Below are 16,398 nucleotides of genomic sequence, written 5' to 3' on the forward strand. Positions count from 1 at the left end.
GCCAGTGGTTTATCAATCTTGTTAACTCTTCCAAAGAACCAGCTCCATGTTTTGTTGATCTGTTCTACAGTTTTGTTTTGTTTTAATTTCAATATCATTTATTTGTGCTCTAACCTTTATTTCCTTTCTTCTGCTGGATTTAGGCTTTATTTGCTGTTCCTTTTCCTGTTCCTTTAGGTGTAAAGTTAGGTTGGGTATTTGAGACTTCTCTTGCTTCTTGAGAACGGTATGTATTGCTGTATGCTTTCCCCTTAAGACCTGCTGCATCCCAAAGGTTTTGAACTGTCATGCTTCCATTTTCATTTGTTTCCATGTAATTTTTAATTTCTTCTTTAATTTCCTGGTTGACCCATTCGTTCTTTGTAGCATGTTCCTTAACTTACATGTATTTGTGGCCTCCCCTAATTTTTTCCTGTGGTTGACTTCCAAGTTTTATAGCTTGTGGTCTGAAAATAATGCACGATCTGATCTCAATCTTTTTGTACTTGTGGATGCTGATTTCTGACCCAGTGTGTGATCTGTCCTGGAGAATGTTCCATGTGCACTTGAAAAGAATGTGTATTCTGCTGCTTTAGAATAAAATGTTCTGAACAGGGGCGCCTGGGTGGCTTAGTGGTTTAAGCCTCTGCCTTTGGCTCAGGTCATGATCTCAGGGTCCTGGGATCGAGCCCCACATCGGGCTCTGTGCTCGGTGGGGAGCCTGCTTCCCCCTCTCTCTCTGCTGCCTCTGCCTACTTGTGATCTCTCTCTGTCTATCAAATAAATGAATAAAAATCTTTTAAAAAAATGTTCTGAACATGCCTGTTAAGTCCATCTGGTCCAGTGTGTCAGACAAAGCCATTGTTTCCTTGCCGATCTGCTTCAGTGATCTGTCCACTGGTGTGAGTGGGGTGTCAAAGTCCCCTACTTTGTATTGTAGGGGACTTTCTTGTGTTGTATTGTAATTTTTATTGTATTCTATTTTGTATTATATTGAAATGTTTTATATTGTATCATATCGTATTGTATTGTTTTGTGTTGTGTTGTATCATACGTATGGTATTGTGTTGTAGCGTATTGTATTTTATATCGTATTGTATTTTTTATTGTATCGTATTATATTGTATTGAGTTGTATCGTATCGTATTGTTTTGTTTGTTGTGTTGTATTGTATCATACCGTTCATATATCATATTTTATATTGTATTTTGTTGTGTCATGTCGTGTCACTTTGTATACCTATATTGTGTTATCATCCATGAGTTTCTTTATGCTTGTTATTAATTGATTCATATATCTGGCTACTCCCAGGTTGGGGGCATAAATATTTACAATTGCCAGATCTTCTTGATGGATAGATTCCTTCGTTATAATACAGCATCTTCCTTCATCTCTTATCACCATCTTTGGTTTAAAATCTAGTTTGTCTGACCATAGGAGACTCTTAATCTCACAAAACAAATGGAGAGTTGGGGGGGCGGGAGGGAGAGGGTGGTGGGGTTATGGACATTGGGGAGGGCATGTGCTATGGTGAGTGCTGTGAAGTGTGTAAAAGTGGCAATTCACAGACCTGTACCCCTAGGGCTAATAATACATTATATGTTAATAAAAAAATTAAAAATGTAAATAAAAAAAACTCAGTCCACCAGCCTGCAAACATAGTATATCTCTCCATTTGTATAGGTCTTTTAAAATTTCTCTCAGCAGTGTTACGTACTTTTCATTAATAGCTTTGGAATAGGGGCGCCTGGGTGGTTCAGTGGTTTAAGCCTCTGCCTTCAACTCTGGTCATGATCTCAGGGTCCTGGGATCGAGCCCCACATCGGGCTCTCTGCTCAGCAGGGAGCCTGCTTCCTCCTCTCTCTCTGCCTCTCCGCCTGCTTGTGATCTCTGTCAAATACATAAATAAAATCCTTTTAACAAATAAAATAAAATAAAATCTATTTTGTCGATATAAGGATGTGATTTCTGTCAAATACATAAATAAAATCTTTAACAAATAAAATAAAATCTAGTTTGTCGATATAAGGATGTGATTTCTGTCAAATACATAAATAAAATCTTTTTAAAAAATAAAATAAAATAAAATCTAGTTTGTCGATATAAGCATGACTACCCCAGCTTTCTTTTAGTGCGCATTAGCATGACAGGTGCTTCTCCAGCCTCACTTTCAATCTGAAGGTGTCTTTAGGACTAAATGAGTCTCTTGTGGGCAACATATAGATGGGGCTTGTTTTTTTTTTTTTCAACTCAGGTCTTGGTCTCAGGGTCCCGGGATGGAGTCCCCCATTGGGCTCCCTGTTCAGCAGCAGGGAGCCTGCTTCTCCCTCTGCCTGCTACTACCCCTGCTTGTGCTCACTTTCTCAAATTAATAAATAAAATCTTTTAAAAAAATCAACTGTGTTTTTATGTAAATGTCTGTTATTTGTTAATTTCCACAGACTCTCCAGTAAGGATCTTGAGGGAATTCGATGCTGAGGCTGGGTCAGCTGTGGGAGGGCCGGCTGCTTTACGGTGCTCAGTTTTCCCAACAGGGAACCTGTGTCCACTCGTCTCTTTATCTCAGCAGCCGTGCATGGTTTTCCTACTGGCGGGCTCGCAGTCCTTCAGTAAATTAATTCCTTGGTATCCCTTGGTATTTGGTTTCGAAAAAACATTTGTTACCAGCTTTACTAAGATAGAATTCACGTGAAATCCACCTGCTCGTAGTGTACGATTCGGGGTTTGGTGCATTCACAGTGTCACGCAGTCCTTACCGCTGTCCAGTTCGGGGACATTGCCGTCCCAGCATAACCCCCCGCCCGTTAGCTCTCCCTCCTGATCCCCCAGCTCTCAGCCAGGCCCCCTTTCTGCCTCTGCGGGCTTGCCCGTTCTGGACATTCCCTGGACGTTCTGGACATTGCCTGGAAGTGGTACTGACGTGGTCGGGTCTCTGTGCCCAGCTTTCCTGGTCTCCCCTCGTGTTGCAGCCGTGTCAGAACTCTGTTTCTCCCCAGCACGGCGTCAGGGGACTCTGGGTGCAGGGACCACGTCTTGTTTATCCAGATGCTGCTTGATGAGCGTTTGAGTTGTATCTGCTTTTAGCCGCTCAGCAGACGTGGACACAAGCCTTCCTGTACTAGTTCCCGTGTGTACAGACGTGTCCAGTTCTCGTGGACACAGACCCAGAACTGGTGCTGCGGGCTGTCAACGCCACATTCAGCATTTTGAGGAATCGCCAGACTGTTTCCCCAGGAGCTTTACATTCTCACCAATGATGTGGGAGAATAAGCTGATATTTTTGGGTCTTATTGTAAGTAGCATCATATAAAAATTCTGTAGGTTTAAAGACATTAATTTAACTTTATTAATCTTATATTCAGGAACTCTGCTGAACTTACTTTTAATTCCAGTATTTCTCTGTTGATTATTTTGCGATGTTTATGTCTACAGTCCCTTTTTCTCTTTCTAACCCGTGTGATTTTTATTTCTTTTTCTTGACTTGAGTTCCCAGTCGGTTGTTAACCTGACATTGCGAGAATGGGTGTCCTCATCTCCTTTCCAATCTCAGAGAAGGTGCTGAGCCCTTTCACTAGTAAGTGCACTGTTTGCCATAGGTATTTGTCACTTCTGCCCTTAATGACGTTGGGGAAGTTCTCTTGCAGAACTGAAGGAAGAGTGGATGGCCCAGAGAGAGGAAAGGCTCTTGTCACCACGCCTGCTGGATGGGTCCCCCACAGCCGCTGGGGGCCTCTGCTCAGGGCCTGCCCCATGGGTGAAGAGACCCCCAGCACCCGCACAGATGGGGCCTCTGCCCCCGTTTTCTCCCAGTCGGGGGTGCTCTGTTCACTATCTTGTTAAATCTTCACAAGAATTTAAATTTTGATGGAGCCGCACTTTTCTTTGAGGATTCTTTGCTTCTCTCAGGGTCACCGAGATTTTCCTAGGAGTTCCCAGTTTTGGCTCTGACATTGAGGTCCGTGGTCTACGTCGGATTCATTCTGTGTGTGGTGGGGTCTGTGCGCGTTCTTGCCTTCTGGTCCCCAAGTCCCGGCCTCTGCCTTGTAGGTCCTCATCTGCTGGGTCTGAGCCCGCATCTCCCACCCAAGTGCTAGCTTCCCCGAAAGCATAAGGTCTCTACAGTGTTTCTCCTTTTGCCAACACTGCCATTCTGGGTCTTTATAGCTCCATGGGAATTTCAGGGGCAGCTTGCCAGTTTCTGTAAAAATGCAAGTTTGAGATTTGGATTTGAGTTGTAGTGCATCCGTAGGTCAGTCTGGGGAGAATTGTTTCATGATGTTGAGTCTTCTGACCCATGAATGTGGGATGTGTCTCTGTTCACTTAGATCTTTCCCTTCTTCCACCGAGTTTCCTAATTTCCACCGTACAAGTCTAGCACTTTTTCTGTATATCGTATCGTATCGTATTGTTGCGTGTTGTGTTAATTCCTAATTCAATATATTTTTTTCCCTTTTCATAGATCTCTTCAGATTTTGTATTTTTTCTTCAGTCTATTTCAGAAACCCGCGTCTTTTTAGCAGTTGTCCGTTCCGTCAGAACTGCAGGATTCGTGGGCTCTCCTGCCGCTCCCACAGCTGCTTGGAGACTGCCCTGCTGCCTGTTTCATTCCAGAATCGACTTGCTTGTGTCTCTTTCTCCCCGTCCAGCTCAGGGGTAACGGATGACAGCTCATGGGCCAACCCCGCTGGCAGCCTGTTTTTTATGGTCTCTAAGCTAACAATGGTCTTTTTTTTAAGTGCTACAAAACCAAAATGAACAAAAAGAGAAGAATATTGGCAGAAACCACATATGACCACAAAGACTGAAATACCTAGTGTCTGGCCCTTTGCAGAAAAAGTTTGCTGGTCCCCCGTGCAGCTCACGGTTGGTCACGTGTCTTGTTTTCAAAGAGCCGGTCGTCCTCCGAGCTGAGTTTCTCTGGTGTTTTCCTTTCCTCTCTCGCTGCTCAGATCTTCGTTGTTTTCTTCAGTTTACTCCTCGTGTAGTCTGCTCTTTTTCGTTGGTGTTTTCTAAGAACCCGGTGTTAGCTGGCACGGGGTGGCCCCCGCCGTGCTGCGCGTCCCCGTCCACTCCCGCTCGGCCGGAACCCGTCGTGGTGTCCTCTGCGCTCGGCTCTCCTCCGCACGCGGGTGCTGGGTCCCCCGGACTCTCCTGCGCTTGACTTCTGCCTCGGCTTCCGTGTGGCCAGGGCTCACGCCTTCTCCGGCCTCGGTGCTTTAACGCCGCGGCCCCCGCGTGTGGCGAACGTCGCGGGCGGGCTGAGCGCTGCTCTGCGGCTCCGGGCCAGGCTCCCACGCTGTCGGGTGTGCGTCTCTCCTCGGCCGCGAGCACTGCTCTTCCCTCCTCCTGGGCCGCGGGCCTGCGGTGCGGTGTGCTCACGCGTCCGCGCTCTGCTGGGCCGGCCTTCTGCCGCCCGCCGCCTCCCTCTCTGTCGCCCGGGCCGCTGTTCGCGTGGGGCCTTCCGCGCTCCCACGCTCCGTCGCTCTGTCTCTGGGCCTGAAGTCTGTCTCCGGCGAGCAGCGGGTGGGCGGATCTTGTGTTGTTTCTGTGTCTGTGTTGGAAACCGCAGCCCGGCAGTCCAGTTCCGCTGAAAGGACTGAGTTCATCCGCATCCCTCGTCTTCTGCTCGGCCGTGTGCCCGCCGGTCCCTGTTCATTTTCCATCTGGCCCGTTCATTCGTTCGTTCGTTCGTTCCTCTGTTCTGCCCCTGCCGCCTCCCGCCTTTTTTACTGAATAGGTAATTTCTATGGTCCTACTGACGATTATTCATTTTTAACTCTTCTGAACTATTTCCTTAATGGTTGATTTTTGGGGGGTCTTCCTGTGTTGTTCTGTGTGTTTTCTCAGGTGCCTGCTTATCCCTGTGCACCGGCCTCGGTCTCCGAACACCTCCCTGTGCAGTTGGAGGTCTTGGACGAGGGTCCGCTTCTTCCAAGCTTCTCCCTGGTTTTCCCAGGCACCTGGGAGAGCCACCATCCTGGGACCGCCAAGGTGGTGCCCCCAGACCCCTCTCACCGGAGGGAGGTCGGGGCTGCCGCCTGAGGAGAAATCTCCCCCCCCCCCCCCGCCCCTGGTCGTGAGCAGCCTGGGCTCCAACTTCCCTCCTCTCAGAACCAGGGTCAGTGAGGCCTTCGGGGCAAAAGGGGCTTGTGTTTTCTGAGTTCAGGCCTTCTAGTGGATCTAGGCCCAGTGCCTGCCAGTGCTTCTCCTTAACTCTGTGTTACTCCTGCAGACTCCTAAAATACACAGCTCTTAGCCGAACAGAGAGGGGTGTCGTTACTGGTCACTTCTGCAGCTGGAATGCAGAATTTGCAGACCATATGAGCAGGAAAGCCCTCTGGGACTCAGAGTTTGAGCAGAGACACGCAGGAAGCTACTGGAGGCAAGTCACTTGACCCCGGGCTTTGCAAGCAGGCTTTCGACCTGTTGGTGGGTCCACCGTCTCCCTCGCCTTCTTCAGGGTCTCCCTGTGGAGTGTGGGTCCCGAGTGTGGAGGTCTGACCACGTAACTTCTGTCCGTCTTCCAGCCCACGTGTCTGAAAGCCAGACATAAGGACACTTCACAACAAAATAGAACAAAATAGAGGGAGGGAGAGCGTCGTGTGGACTCGGGCAACGTTCGTGTAGGCGGCCCGTCCCGCACCTCGCGCGTCCCCGGCTTCCGTCCGCCCCCAGCTTCTGTCGGACGCTGGCCGCGAGCACACAGCCACCATCTCACTCAGAAGCTACTTAACGTGAAGCTCCAAGATTCTTTCTATTGCAGAATTCTTTGACAACATGAGCTTTTTTCCACCCATTATTTTTGTGGTCAGAGAGGAAACAGCATTTCATTCGGAATTCATGTTATTTTTATAAAACATCAAAACCCTTTGCCCTAGTCTGCCAGTAACGTTGTTTCTGAAGTGGTATCACTGAGGACTTCGCGCCGGTCTGGGGACTCTGAGGGCTCTCGGGCAAACAAGTGTGCAGGCTTCTGAGCCCTCCCTCCTGTGCCCCGTGGGGCCAGGACTATACGCCCACCCTGTGGGCTCCTCCGCTTTGCCCTGGGCAGCTGACCTTTGCCGAGACCAGCTCCTGGCATTTGGCACCCGCTGCGAGCCCTGTGGACCCGGCAGAGCCGCCCGCATCCTGGACGGGCGCTGGCATGAACGAGGACGGTGCAGAGCACGCCTGGGCTTTTTCTAAAATACCACGTGGTTTTCCTGTGTGATAAAGATGTCTTCCCGTCTTCTCAGCCAGTTTTTCTCAAGATGGTCTCGGAGAACGAGGAGCTTCTCTGGGACCCCTGGGCACCGAGTTTGTGTGTGTACCTTCATGCTGTTTGTTTTTTGGCTTCCGTGTTTGCTTATTGCGTTCCTCCGTGAATCTCTCAGTCAGTGACATGTCAGCCACCCCCGGGGCGCTCTGTGGGCCTCAGAGCTTGACGTGAGATGCCCGGGAGCGACTCTAGTTCAGGAGGTGGTGGAAACGTACACTGGAATGTTCCTGAGCGCTGGGCATTTCTGGGCAGTTTAGCTGTGAGCACAGATCAGTTTCTCAGTTAATCCCATGTTCAAATTTTAGCTCTGCCATGTAATTGCTGTAAGATCTTGGGGAAATACATAGCCTTTCCAAGCCTTGTTTGCTTTGGCTACAAAACAGATAATTATAGCTCCTCTGTCTCCAACTGTAGATCATGATAAATATAAGAAAAAAAAGAATACGTGGGAGTGTTTAATGCGTGGCAGAGTAAGTGGAAACACTGCCCAGTCTGGAGCGCACATCCGTTCGTCCTGCGAGTGTTCTGAGGGCCAGAGTCAGGCCTGCGCCAGCCCGCGCTCTAGGAGGGCACGCAAGGTGGCCCTTCCCTGGGCTGTGGGGTCTGGACGCGCCTGCTGAGGTGTGGGGACGGGAGGTCAGACGCCTGGGGCGTCGCTCTTGGGTGCTTCCCTGTGTGCTGCTGCCCTACCCCACGAACCCCAGGCCACGTCCTGCAGCCCTGCATGGGGTCCAGGGCCGGTCCTGCTGCCCGGCAGAGACCAGCTCTAACACTAACCCTTCTTTTTGAAATGCCCATATGCTTGTATGCTGGCTCTTACCCCTTCCCACGTGTAACCCAACACAGGCATCAAAGACTGGTTTAGGAGACGGTCAGAAATTTGTCAAATTCTGTGTGAGGCCACGCAGGAGCCGTTTTTCAAGAATTTGATCAGCAGGCCTTCCCTTTAAGGGAAATTGCCCCTTTGTCCCCTGCCCTGCTGTCTTGCTGTTCCTGTTATGGAAGTGGACCAGGCTGACCTGGGGTGTGACCTCTCGTGCCCCCGCACAGCTTCACCTGCCCGCGTGTCCTGCTGCAACGCCTCACTTCTCCTGTTTCCCTCTCAAGGTTCCCAGGCTGGTGCCCCACACACAGGACTGGAAGTGTGTCCCCGGCTGCAGCCAGGGAGGGGCTCGGGCGTTGGAAAAGCCCAGGGTTGACTCAAGGTTTCCTTTTCTGCTTCTGCTCTGACGTCTTTCACCGCAGGTTCCCCTGGTTCTGTTCTCACACCTGCCCTCCTCTCCTGCCTGCTGAGCTCGGGCTCTGGGGGTGACGTGGGGCCTGCCCTCCGACCCGGTCCCTTCTGCCTCTCCCGTGTCCTTCGCCTCTTCCTCCCCTCCCTCCCCCTCCTCCTCCCCCTCCTCCTTCTCCTTTCCTGCCTTAGCCACAGGCCCCCTCAGCTCCATTTGTCACAGGTAATTTGATGAGTAGGATGTGCCTGAGGCCCTTTTGCAGGAACATGAGTACACATACAGGCCTTTTAGTTTATTGCTCAGTTTAAAGAGAGTTTCTCCCCAATGACAATATTTTTAGTTCTTGTATTGGGTACATTTGTACCTAACCAGAACAATGAAATGTTCTTTGTTTTTTTTTTAAAGATTTTATTTATTTATTTAACACAGAGAGATCACAAGTAGATGGAGAGGCAGGCAGAGAGAGAGAGAGGGAAGCAGGCTCCCTGCTGAGCAGAGAGCCCGATGTGGGACTCGATCCCAGGACTCTGAGACCATGACCTGAGCCGAAGGCAGTGGCTTAACCCACTGAGCCACCCAGGCGCCCTGAAATGTTTTTTTATCATGAAATAGAATGTACCGGTAGAAGAATGCACAAAACATTTGTGTACTTTGAGGGTTGAAGAAAGCAAACATGTACATGAGCAGCTCCTGGTCAGGAAGGAGCCACGTGGCCAGTACCCCAGAGGTACGCTTGCCCCTCTGTCCCCGTGCAGAGCGGCCATTATTCCAACTTCAGGGTTATTCTTGCTTTTCTCTATAGTTTGCACAATGTGTGCATTTCTCGGACAGTACGGATCATTGTTAAGTAAGTGTGTGATAGGACGCGTCTTGTCCTGCATCTCTGGCTCAGCACGTGTCTGCGAGAGGCGGCTGTGTGGGTGTCTCTGTGCCACGGTCTCAGTGGTGACGGCCACTGCTGGCTTCTGCACTCGGCGTCCCCGACAGCGGCCGGTCCCGTGTGAGCCGCTGCGTGGAGTGCCCGTAGGTCCTCTGACGCTCACGCGCTGGACTCCTTTCCCCGCTGGGTGACGTGGCTGCGTCCTGGGGCTTCCTGTCCTCAGGCTGCTGGATGCCCAGGCCCTCTGGGTGCGGGGCCGATGGCAAAGCGCATGCCCTCGCAGGGATGGCCAGCATCCCCCCGCCGACTCACGGGGGGCCGGGCCTGGACGTAGAGTCCGTGCCGCCTCTTCCCATCTGTGCCCGTTGCACTGTTGCCTGTTCTGTCGTTTTCTTTCTTGTCGTGGGAGTTGCTTTACGTGACTTGAAACTTTTCACTTCAGGACGACGTGATGATGCCTCAGAGGGTGAGGCTCCAGCTGGAGGCTGCTGCCCAGCACCCGACAAGCGTAAGTCCGCGTCCATCCCTGGGCTGTCCCCAGGCTGTCCCCAGAACGTCCCCAGACTGTCTCTAGAACATCCCCAGAACGTCCCCTGGACTGTCCCTGGGCCATCCCCCCGACTGTCCCTAGACTGTCCCCAGAACATCCCGGACTGTCCCCAGACCATCCCCGAGGCCGTCCCTGGACCGTCCGCAGATCATATCCAGGCCATCCCCCAGGCTGTCCCCAGACCGTCCCCAGGACGTCCCTAGGCTGCCGCCGTACAGGCTGAGAGTTTTCAGACTGCAGGGATCACACACAGTCCAGGATCCCGAGCGTTCTTCTAACTACTGGCTGCACATGCTCTCGGAAAGACAGGCAGGCAGCTGCTGTCCAGGAGGACTGGGCACGGCCACAAAGGCGCCATGGGGGGGTCCCTGGTTGGGGAGACTTGCATGATTTTTCAAGATGTTACTATTGGAGAAACTGTGTAAAAGATACACGGGATCTCTGCGTGTTATTTACACTACAAAAAACAAAGTTTCATTAAAAGAACCAAACACAAAATTATGCAAGCAAAAACTTTTTTTTTAGAAGATTTTACTTATTTATTTGACAGAGATCACAAGTAGGCAGAGAAGCAGCAGAGAGAGAGGAGGAAGCAGGCTCCCTGCTGAGCAGAGAGCCCGATGCGGGACTCGATCCCAGGACCCTGAGATCATGACCTGAGCCGAACACAGCGGCTCAACCCACTGAGCCACCCAGGCACCCCAAGCAAAAACTTTTCTTATGTCTTCGTTAGCATTCCTGCATTAATATAAATTAATCACCACGCAGATGTGCTATAGACAGCTGAATTTAAGGAATTCAAGAGTCATGGTAGAACCTTTGACAATTTCTTTTTATGTGTTTATTTATTTATGTATTTACTTTAGAGAGAGGGCATGAGCGGGGGGCAGGAGAGGGAGAGAGAGCACACACCTGCTTGGGCAGCCCCGGCCCCCACAGCCCCTGCCGCCCCTCCAACAGAGCTCAAAACCTGGGGACAGCACCACACTTTGACTCCGGGCTGTGTGCGGGCGTTTGGGATGCCGGTGTGAGACTGCTCCGAGGTGGAGGGTCCCTTCCTCCAGAGTCTGCTGAGGCTGGTCCCCACTGTCGGTGTCTGGGCCCGTTGCTGCAGAAGGAGCCGCTCCCTCCGGGGAACACCCAGCAGCACAAGGCCTGCCCCCCCCCCTCAGGTGAGGCTCACAGGGCTCCTGTAAGGGCCCAGGTGTGGCCAGCAGCCGACCCGGACCTGCACTGTCTCCTCCTCAGAGTGGTCGCTAAGACCTTCATCACCGAATCAGTCTTCTTAAGAAATTATCGGGGGGGGGCGCATCTGGGGGGCTTCATCATTGAGTGTCTGCCTTCAGCTCAGGTCATGATCTCAGGGTCCTGGGAACCAGCCCCACATCAGGTTCTCTGCTCAGCAGGGAGCCTGCTCCCCCCGCCCCCGCCGCCCCTGCCTCTCTGCCTGCTTGTGATCTCTGTCAAATAAATAAAATATTTTCTTAAAATAAAATTAAAAAATTATTAATTATCAGGGTGCCTGGGTGGTGCTTGGTAAGCCTCCGACTCTTGGTGTTGCCTCAGGTTGTGATCTCAGGGTCCTGGGATCGAGCCCTGAGCCCTGTGCTCAGCAGGGAGCCTGCTCGAGATCCTCTCTCCCTCGCCCCCTGCCCCTCGTGTCTGCCTGAGTCATGGTTCAGGATGAACCTGCCGAGGTAGCCGGACCCCTGACCTTGTGCACAGATCCCTGTAACTTGAATGCATTAAGGGCTTGTCGGCCACAGCTCTAACCCGGGGTGATTCCTCAGGCGCTGCTGGAACTGGCAGGGTAGGACCGTCCATCATGGGGTCCAGCCTGAACCCTGCATCTCCCTCTCCCCCTTTCCCCCCAGAGGTTTTCCCAGCCCGATCAGATACGGGTCTTTGTTAGTTCCCTGCTGGGTGTGCCAGCTCTCGCCAGGTGAGGCGTCTGTGGGTAGGCGTGTGCCTGTCAGCCCACGGTGACTGTCTTTGAAGTTCTGTGTTGTTGTCTCACAGATTATCGGTTGCCGAGTAAGGAGAGAGCCCCCCAACTCCACTGAGCGATACACACGGTGGATCAACCAGCTAACGCCGGACCAGCTTCTTACTCAGGTACCCCTGCCCCCATCCGGGAGCCCCCCAGGACGTCCTGAGAGCTGTTAGTCCCTGTGTTTGCCTGACCTGTGGGTCTGGCCTGGGAAGGAACCAGAGCCAGCAGGCAGGTGCGGAAGGCCTGGCTAGAGGCTGGGGAGGGGAAGAGGTGTCCAGGAAAGGCCCAGGTTTCGGGCAGGACTGGGGACCATCCCCAGGGCAGGCTGCCTTGGAGCAGGGTCTGAGGGAGACGCGCCTTCTGGGTGGGGCTGGCTGGAAAGCCAATGTGCAGGCGGTGGGACTCGCAGAGGAAGCGGGACTGTGTGCTCAGGTCCCAGGTTCAGGTCTGCCGCGGGGCTGGAGTCCCTGGAGTTTGCTTCTGTATCTGACCTGCCTTACTAGCTCATACACTCTGCTCCTCACACACACACGCACACACACACAGAAAGTGCTTCTGCATGTGGACTTCCTTGTCACATTTTGAGAAGATGAAGATCCCATGTATGGCCACTTTAGATGCCAGCGGGAGAGATTTGTTTTCCAGCTGCCCCAAAGCTCAACAGGCAGAACAGCCAGCACATGGGCCCCGTGTAGCTTGCACCCTCCCCTCACAGGACGAGGGGGCCTACAGAGGTCACTCCAGGCCATGGGTCCAGGGTGCCGCTCCTACCTGCCCGTGCCGCTGCCCTACTGTCCCTGGTGGCTTCCCCACTGGAGCGGAGAAGTCCCTCCCCTGTGGGGCGCAGGGCGCTGCCGCTTGGGGCCTGGCACCGCACACAGCCTTCTCCCCGGCAGCTGGTACAGTTGCCCAAGGGCGCGGGGCGGGTTCGAGGGGCCAAACCTCATGACCCAGAGTCGCAGAGACTGCGGAGGGTCTGGCGGTGAGCAGCCCTTGCGCGGAGAAGCAGCCCACAGTCTGTGGCCCTTCCCTCCCGAGAGAGTAGGCCTGTGGGGCTCATGCTTCTGGAATGTGTGCCTTTCTGTGGACACGGTCAGGACATGCACTCAGGTTGGCTTTTGTTTTTCTTAGCCAAGATCACAGCTGAGCCGGTGAAGAGCTGCTAAGGGCTTCCTATTCCTAACTGGGGAATTCGGACTCCACATTCAGTGGGAAAGCTTCTGGCCCTGATTTGGGGCACCCAGAGGCTGCTTGGCAGGGCCAGGCCCCGCCCGGCCCCAGTGAGGGTCTGGAGCCATGGCGCTCTCGATTGCTGGGGCTCTGGCAGCTGTGTGCTGGGCCTGTGTGCTGGTCTCTGGTAGAGCAGGAGTCACGCAGGGGCTGTGTCGCCGGGCACCGAGGGTGTAGGTTACATGCCGTGGGCACGTCTGCAGCCAGAAATCCAAGTTTTGAGTCGATGGCATTAAGCATCATAGAAATAATTAAGGCAGGGTCCTCTTAAATAGTGTTTTTCTTTATCAAGTTAAGGGAAGATAAAGTCTGACGTTTTCCAAAAATAAACTCAAAGAAGCTGATGTTCTCTAAGCCGCTGGTCAGTGCCACGGGTGCAGAAACCACCACCCACCAAGGGGAACAGGCCGGCAGCGGAGGTGGTGGGTGTCCGTCCTCTAAGCTGATCTCATTTGTGAGGTGGGGAGCAGCAGGATTCCCAAGGAGCATCTCCTGAGTCCCGGAGACCAAAGGGGAGGCAAGGCCGGACCCCTCCCGGCCCCCCGCCCTGGGGTCTGGCAGCAGGGGCTGGAGGGTGCCGAGGCGGCTGGCCCCTGAGGTCCCAAGCTCAGCCTACACCGCACGTCAGCACCAGGCCTGGTGAGCAGTGCTGGTGTCCTGGTTCCGCCGGGGGCCCCCTCCTGATCCACATGGCAGGGGTGCCCAGGGCTGGTCATGCCCCAGAGGCCAGTGGCCTCCATCAGCTTCATTACCTCAGTTTTGTTCACAGAATTCAAGGGTTTAAGCACAATATCCTGGCTCATTCTTTGACCCACTCATTTGAAGATATTTGGCAACATGCGTGATGGTCTCTGTTGGCTGGTTGAGAAGACGGTGTGGGGGGTAGAGCTCTGGGTGACAGATGCTCTCCTGTCCATGGGGACGCTCGGGTCTTCCTTGTATAAAGAGACTAAGTTTCACACGCCTCTACCTCTGTGTGCCTTTCCCTTGAAAGTTTGTCCTTCATAGTACAATGATTTTATCTAATTCTAACCCACACTCATGGCACTTAAAAACTTACATAATTTGACACAAACTAAGCTGTACTGTTTTTCTTCTTTTTTTTTTTTCATTTAAATGGAGCATCAGAAAGTGTATCTGCAGTACAGATTCACAGAACTGACAACTTTCTCTAAAACATACTATGGAGAGGGAGACTCCACGTTCATGTCTGTTTCTCTATTCAACCCAGAAGCCACAGATCTTGGATCTGACATCAGAGTTTATTCTTGTTGCTATGTGGGTGTTAAAATGTCAGAATACTGGAACATTTGTTATCTGTCTAAAGATAGTCTTCCAACAAATTAGAAGTAAGGATAATAAACCACAGGAATCTGGAAATTAGTCATGCAATCTCTGCTCTTCTCTGAGAAGAATTCGTATCACTTCCTGGTAAGATACCACTAACGAGCCTGCGAACTTCATTAAATGCTCCATTCTCCTTTAACTGCAAGGCTTTTCCGTTCTGAATACAGACAACTCATTTTAAGTCTACAATCCATAGTTTTGTCTTTTTTAAGTACCAAAAGCATCTAAAAACCTCCGTCAGTAACCATCTGTCCGTCCTGAGCCTTTTGTGAGAGCAGACTCTGCTTTGGGCAAGGGAGGCCAGTGCTGATGGGCTTGTTTCCGTGTGTATGTTCTGCAGGCACTGGAAGGAACTACATAGAGTTTCTGGGAAGTGGACTTTCCATTGCTGGCAAAACAAGGGGAGAAACAAAAGCAAACCCCCAGGTCCCCAGAACAGCAGCATGGGCCCCCCGAGCCTCTCCTGGGAACTCCTTCTTTTTGACTAACAGAATTCTAAGAAACTGGATTATCTGATTTTTCAGTTGGTGACACATCAGAACCAGAAGGAGACAAAATCAAAAGGGAATCAGGGAGAGCTCAGAGCTTCTGGGACTTCTCACTGCAGCGGCGCAGCCCCCATGCGCCCTGTGCACCTCCCTCCCTGCGCGCACTGCCCCTTATCTGTGCGCGCCCTTCCCCCGTGCGCGCTCCCCCTTACTTGTGCGCTCCCCTCCCCCGTGCGCGCTCCTCGCCCGTGCGCGCTCCCCCCCGTGCGCTTCCCCGTTACCTGTGCGCGCCCAACCCCCGTGCGCTTCCCCCTTACCTGTGCGCGCCTCTCCTGTGGTCGTTCCTGACTCGTCCAGGCGGATTTGCGGGCCAATCTGGCAAGGAGTCCGCGGACGGCAGCGGTCGCGTGGGAAGCCCGGCTCCGCGGAGGGAAGGGGCCTGCGTCGGGCCGCGGACTCCGCGTGGCGGCTCTGGCATCTCGGGGAGGAAGGGCTCCCGTTGTGACGCGTCCGGGTCTGGCTCGGGGTCCGCGGTTCCACCTCCTGGTGCGCGCAGCTCGCGCGCCCTCTGCCGGGGCCGGGGCCTGAGCGTCAACCGCCGGCCGGTGAGTGTAGAAAGTAGGAGCGAGAATGCGTCAGGCCTCTTGGGTCTGTTGCATCTGCTTCCAAGAATCCTAAGAGTGTTGGGCGCTGCTTCTGCAGTTTTCTGTAGCTCATTTGCACCCAGACCCTACGCTTGGGAGAGAGATGAAGGGGCGATACTAGCCACGCCAGGCATCAGTAACCAAAGAAGTAGCTTCGATCAAATTGAAGCCAACGTTGCGCTCCTTACCAGTTAGACCGGGGCTGGCAGACGGGGGCTCGGGGCCACGTCTTCTCCTAAGGCGCACAGCCTTGCCCCCCTGTTAGTGGTGGTGGTGGCTGTCCTTGGTCAGGTTGGTGGAGCTGCGAGCCTGCGGTGTGGAGGCTGCGGCCGGGAAACCTGGCCCTTTGGAGAAAAAGCGTCTGCCCTGAGCTGCGCAGCCGCGTGGGGGACTGGCCAGCACCTGGAGGTAACGTCGGGCATTTGTCCACGTGCTGGCCTGTGGCACCAAGGAGCCACCCAGACGCCGAGCTCTCCGGTAGGCAGGGGGCATCAGCACCGCTTCCCCCAGGGGAGCCTGAGGCGAGGCAGCGGGCGGAGGGCGGGTCTTGTTTCACCGCCTTGGCAGCTGGCGCTTACACAGCTCTCCGAGCAGTGACAGCTTCTCAGAACGTTTCAGCCGCGTGCCCTTCTTGGGCAGCGTGCTCTCTCGCTCACAAGAAGCAGGTCCAGCAGCTTGGGCAGCGGGGTGATTCTGTGCTCCTCCCACTGTGTGGCAGAGCCCGGTCAGCCGGTGCGGTCGGGTGAGGTCAAGGGCATGCCTATGGGTCGTGTTCCCAGGGCCTGCACCTTGGGATC

At 53.1% G+C, this 16,398-nt stretch overlaps 1 protein-coding gene across 2 annotated transcripts in view; it reads left to right on the forward strand.

Moving 5' to 3' along the window:
• B3GNTL1 (UDP-GlcNAc:betaGal beta-1,3-N-acetylglucosaminyltransferase like 1) overlaps positions 1-16,398 on the forward strand; it is a 91,285-nt gene that overhangs the window by 26,453 nt on the left and 48,434 nt on the right. For both annotated transcript variants that reach the window (XM_044247142.1, XM_044247143.1), the window contains 2 exons: positions 9,792-9,857; positions 11,919-12,014. In XM_044247142.1, the coding sequence (XP_044103077.1) occupies positions 9,792-9,857; positions 11,919-12,014 (162 nt within the window). The remainder of the gene's footprint in view (positions 1-9,791; positions 9,858-11,918; positions 12,015-16,398) is intronic.

This window comes from Neovison vison, chromosome 5, assembly GCF_020171115.1.
Source record: "Neovison vison isolate M4711 chromosome 5, ASM_NN_V1, whole genome shotgun sequence".
Taxonomy (NCBI): Eukaryota; Metazoa; Chordata; class Mammalia; order Carnivora; family Mustelidae; genus Neogale; species Neogale vison.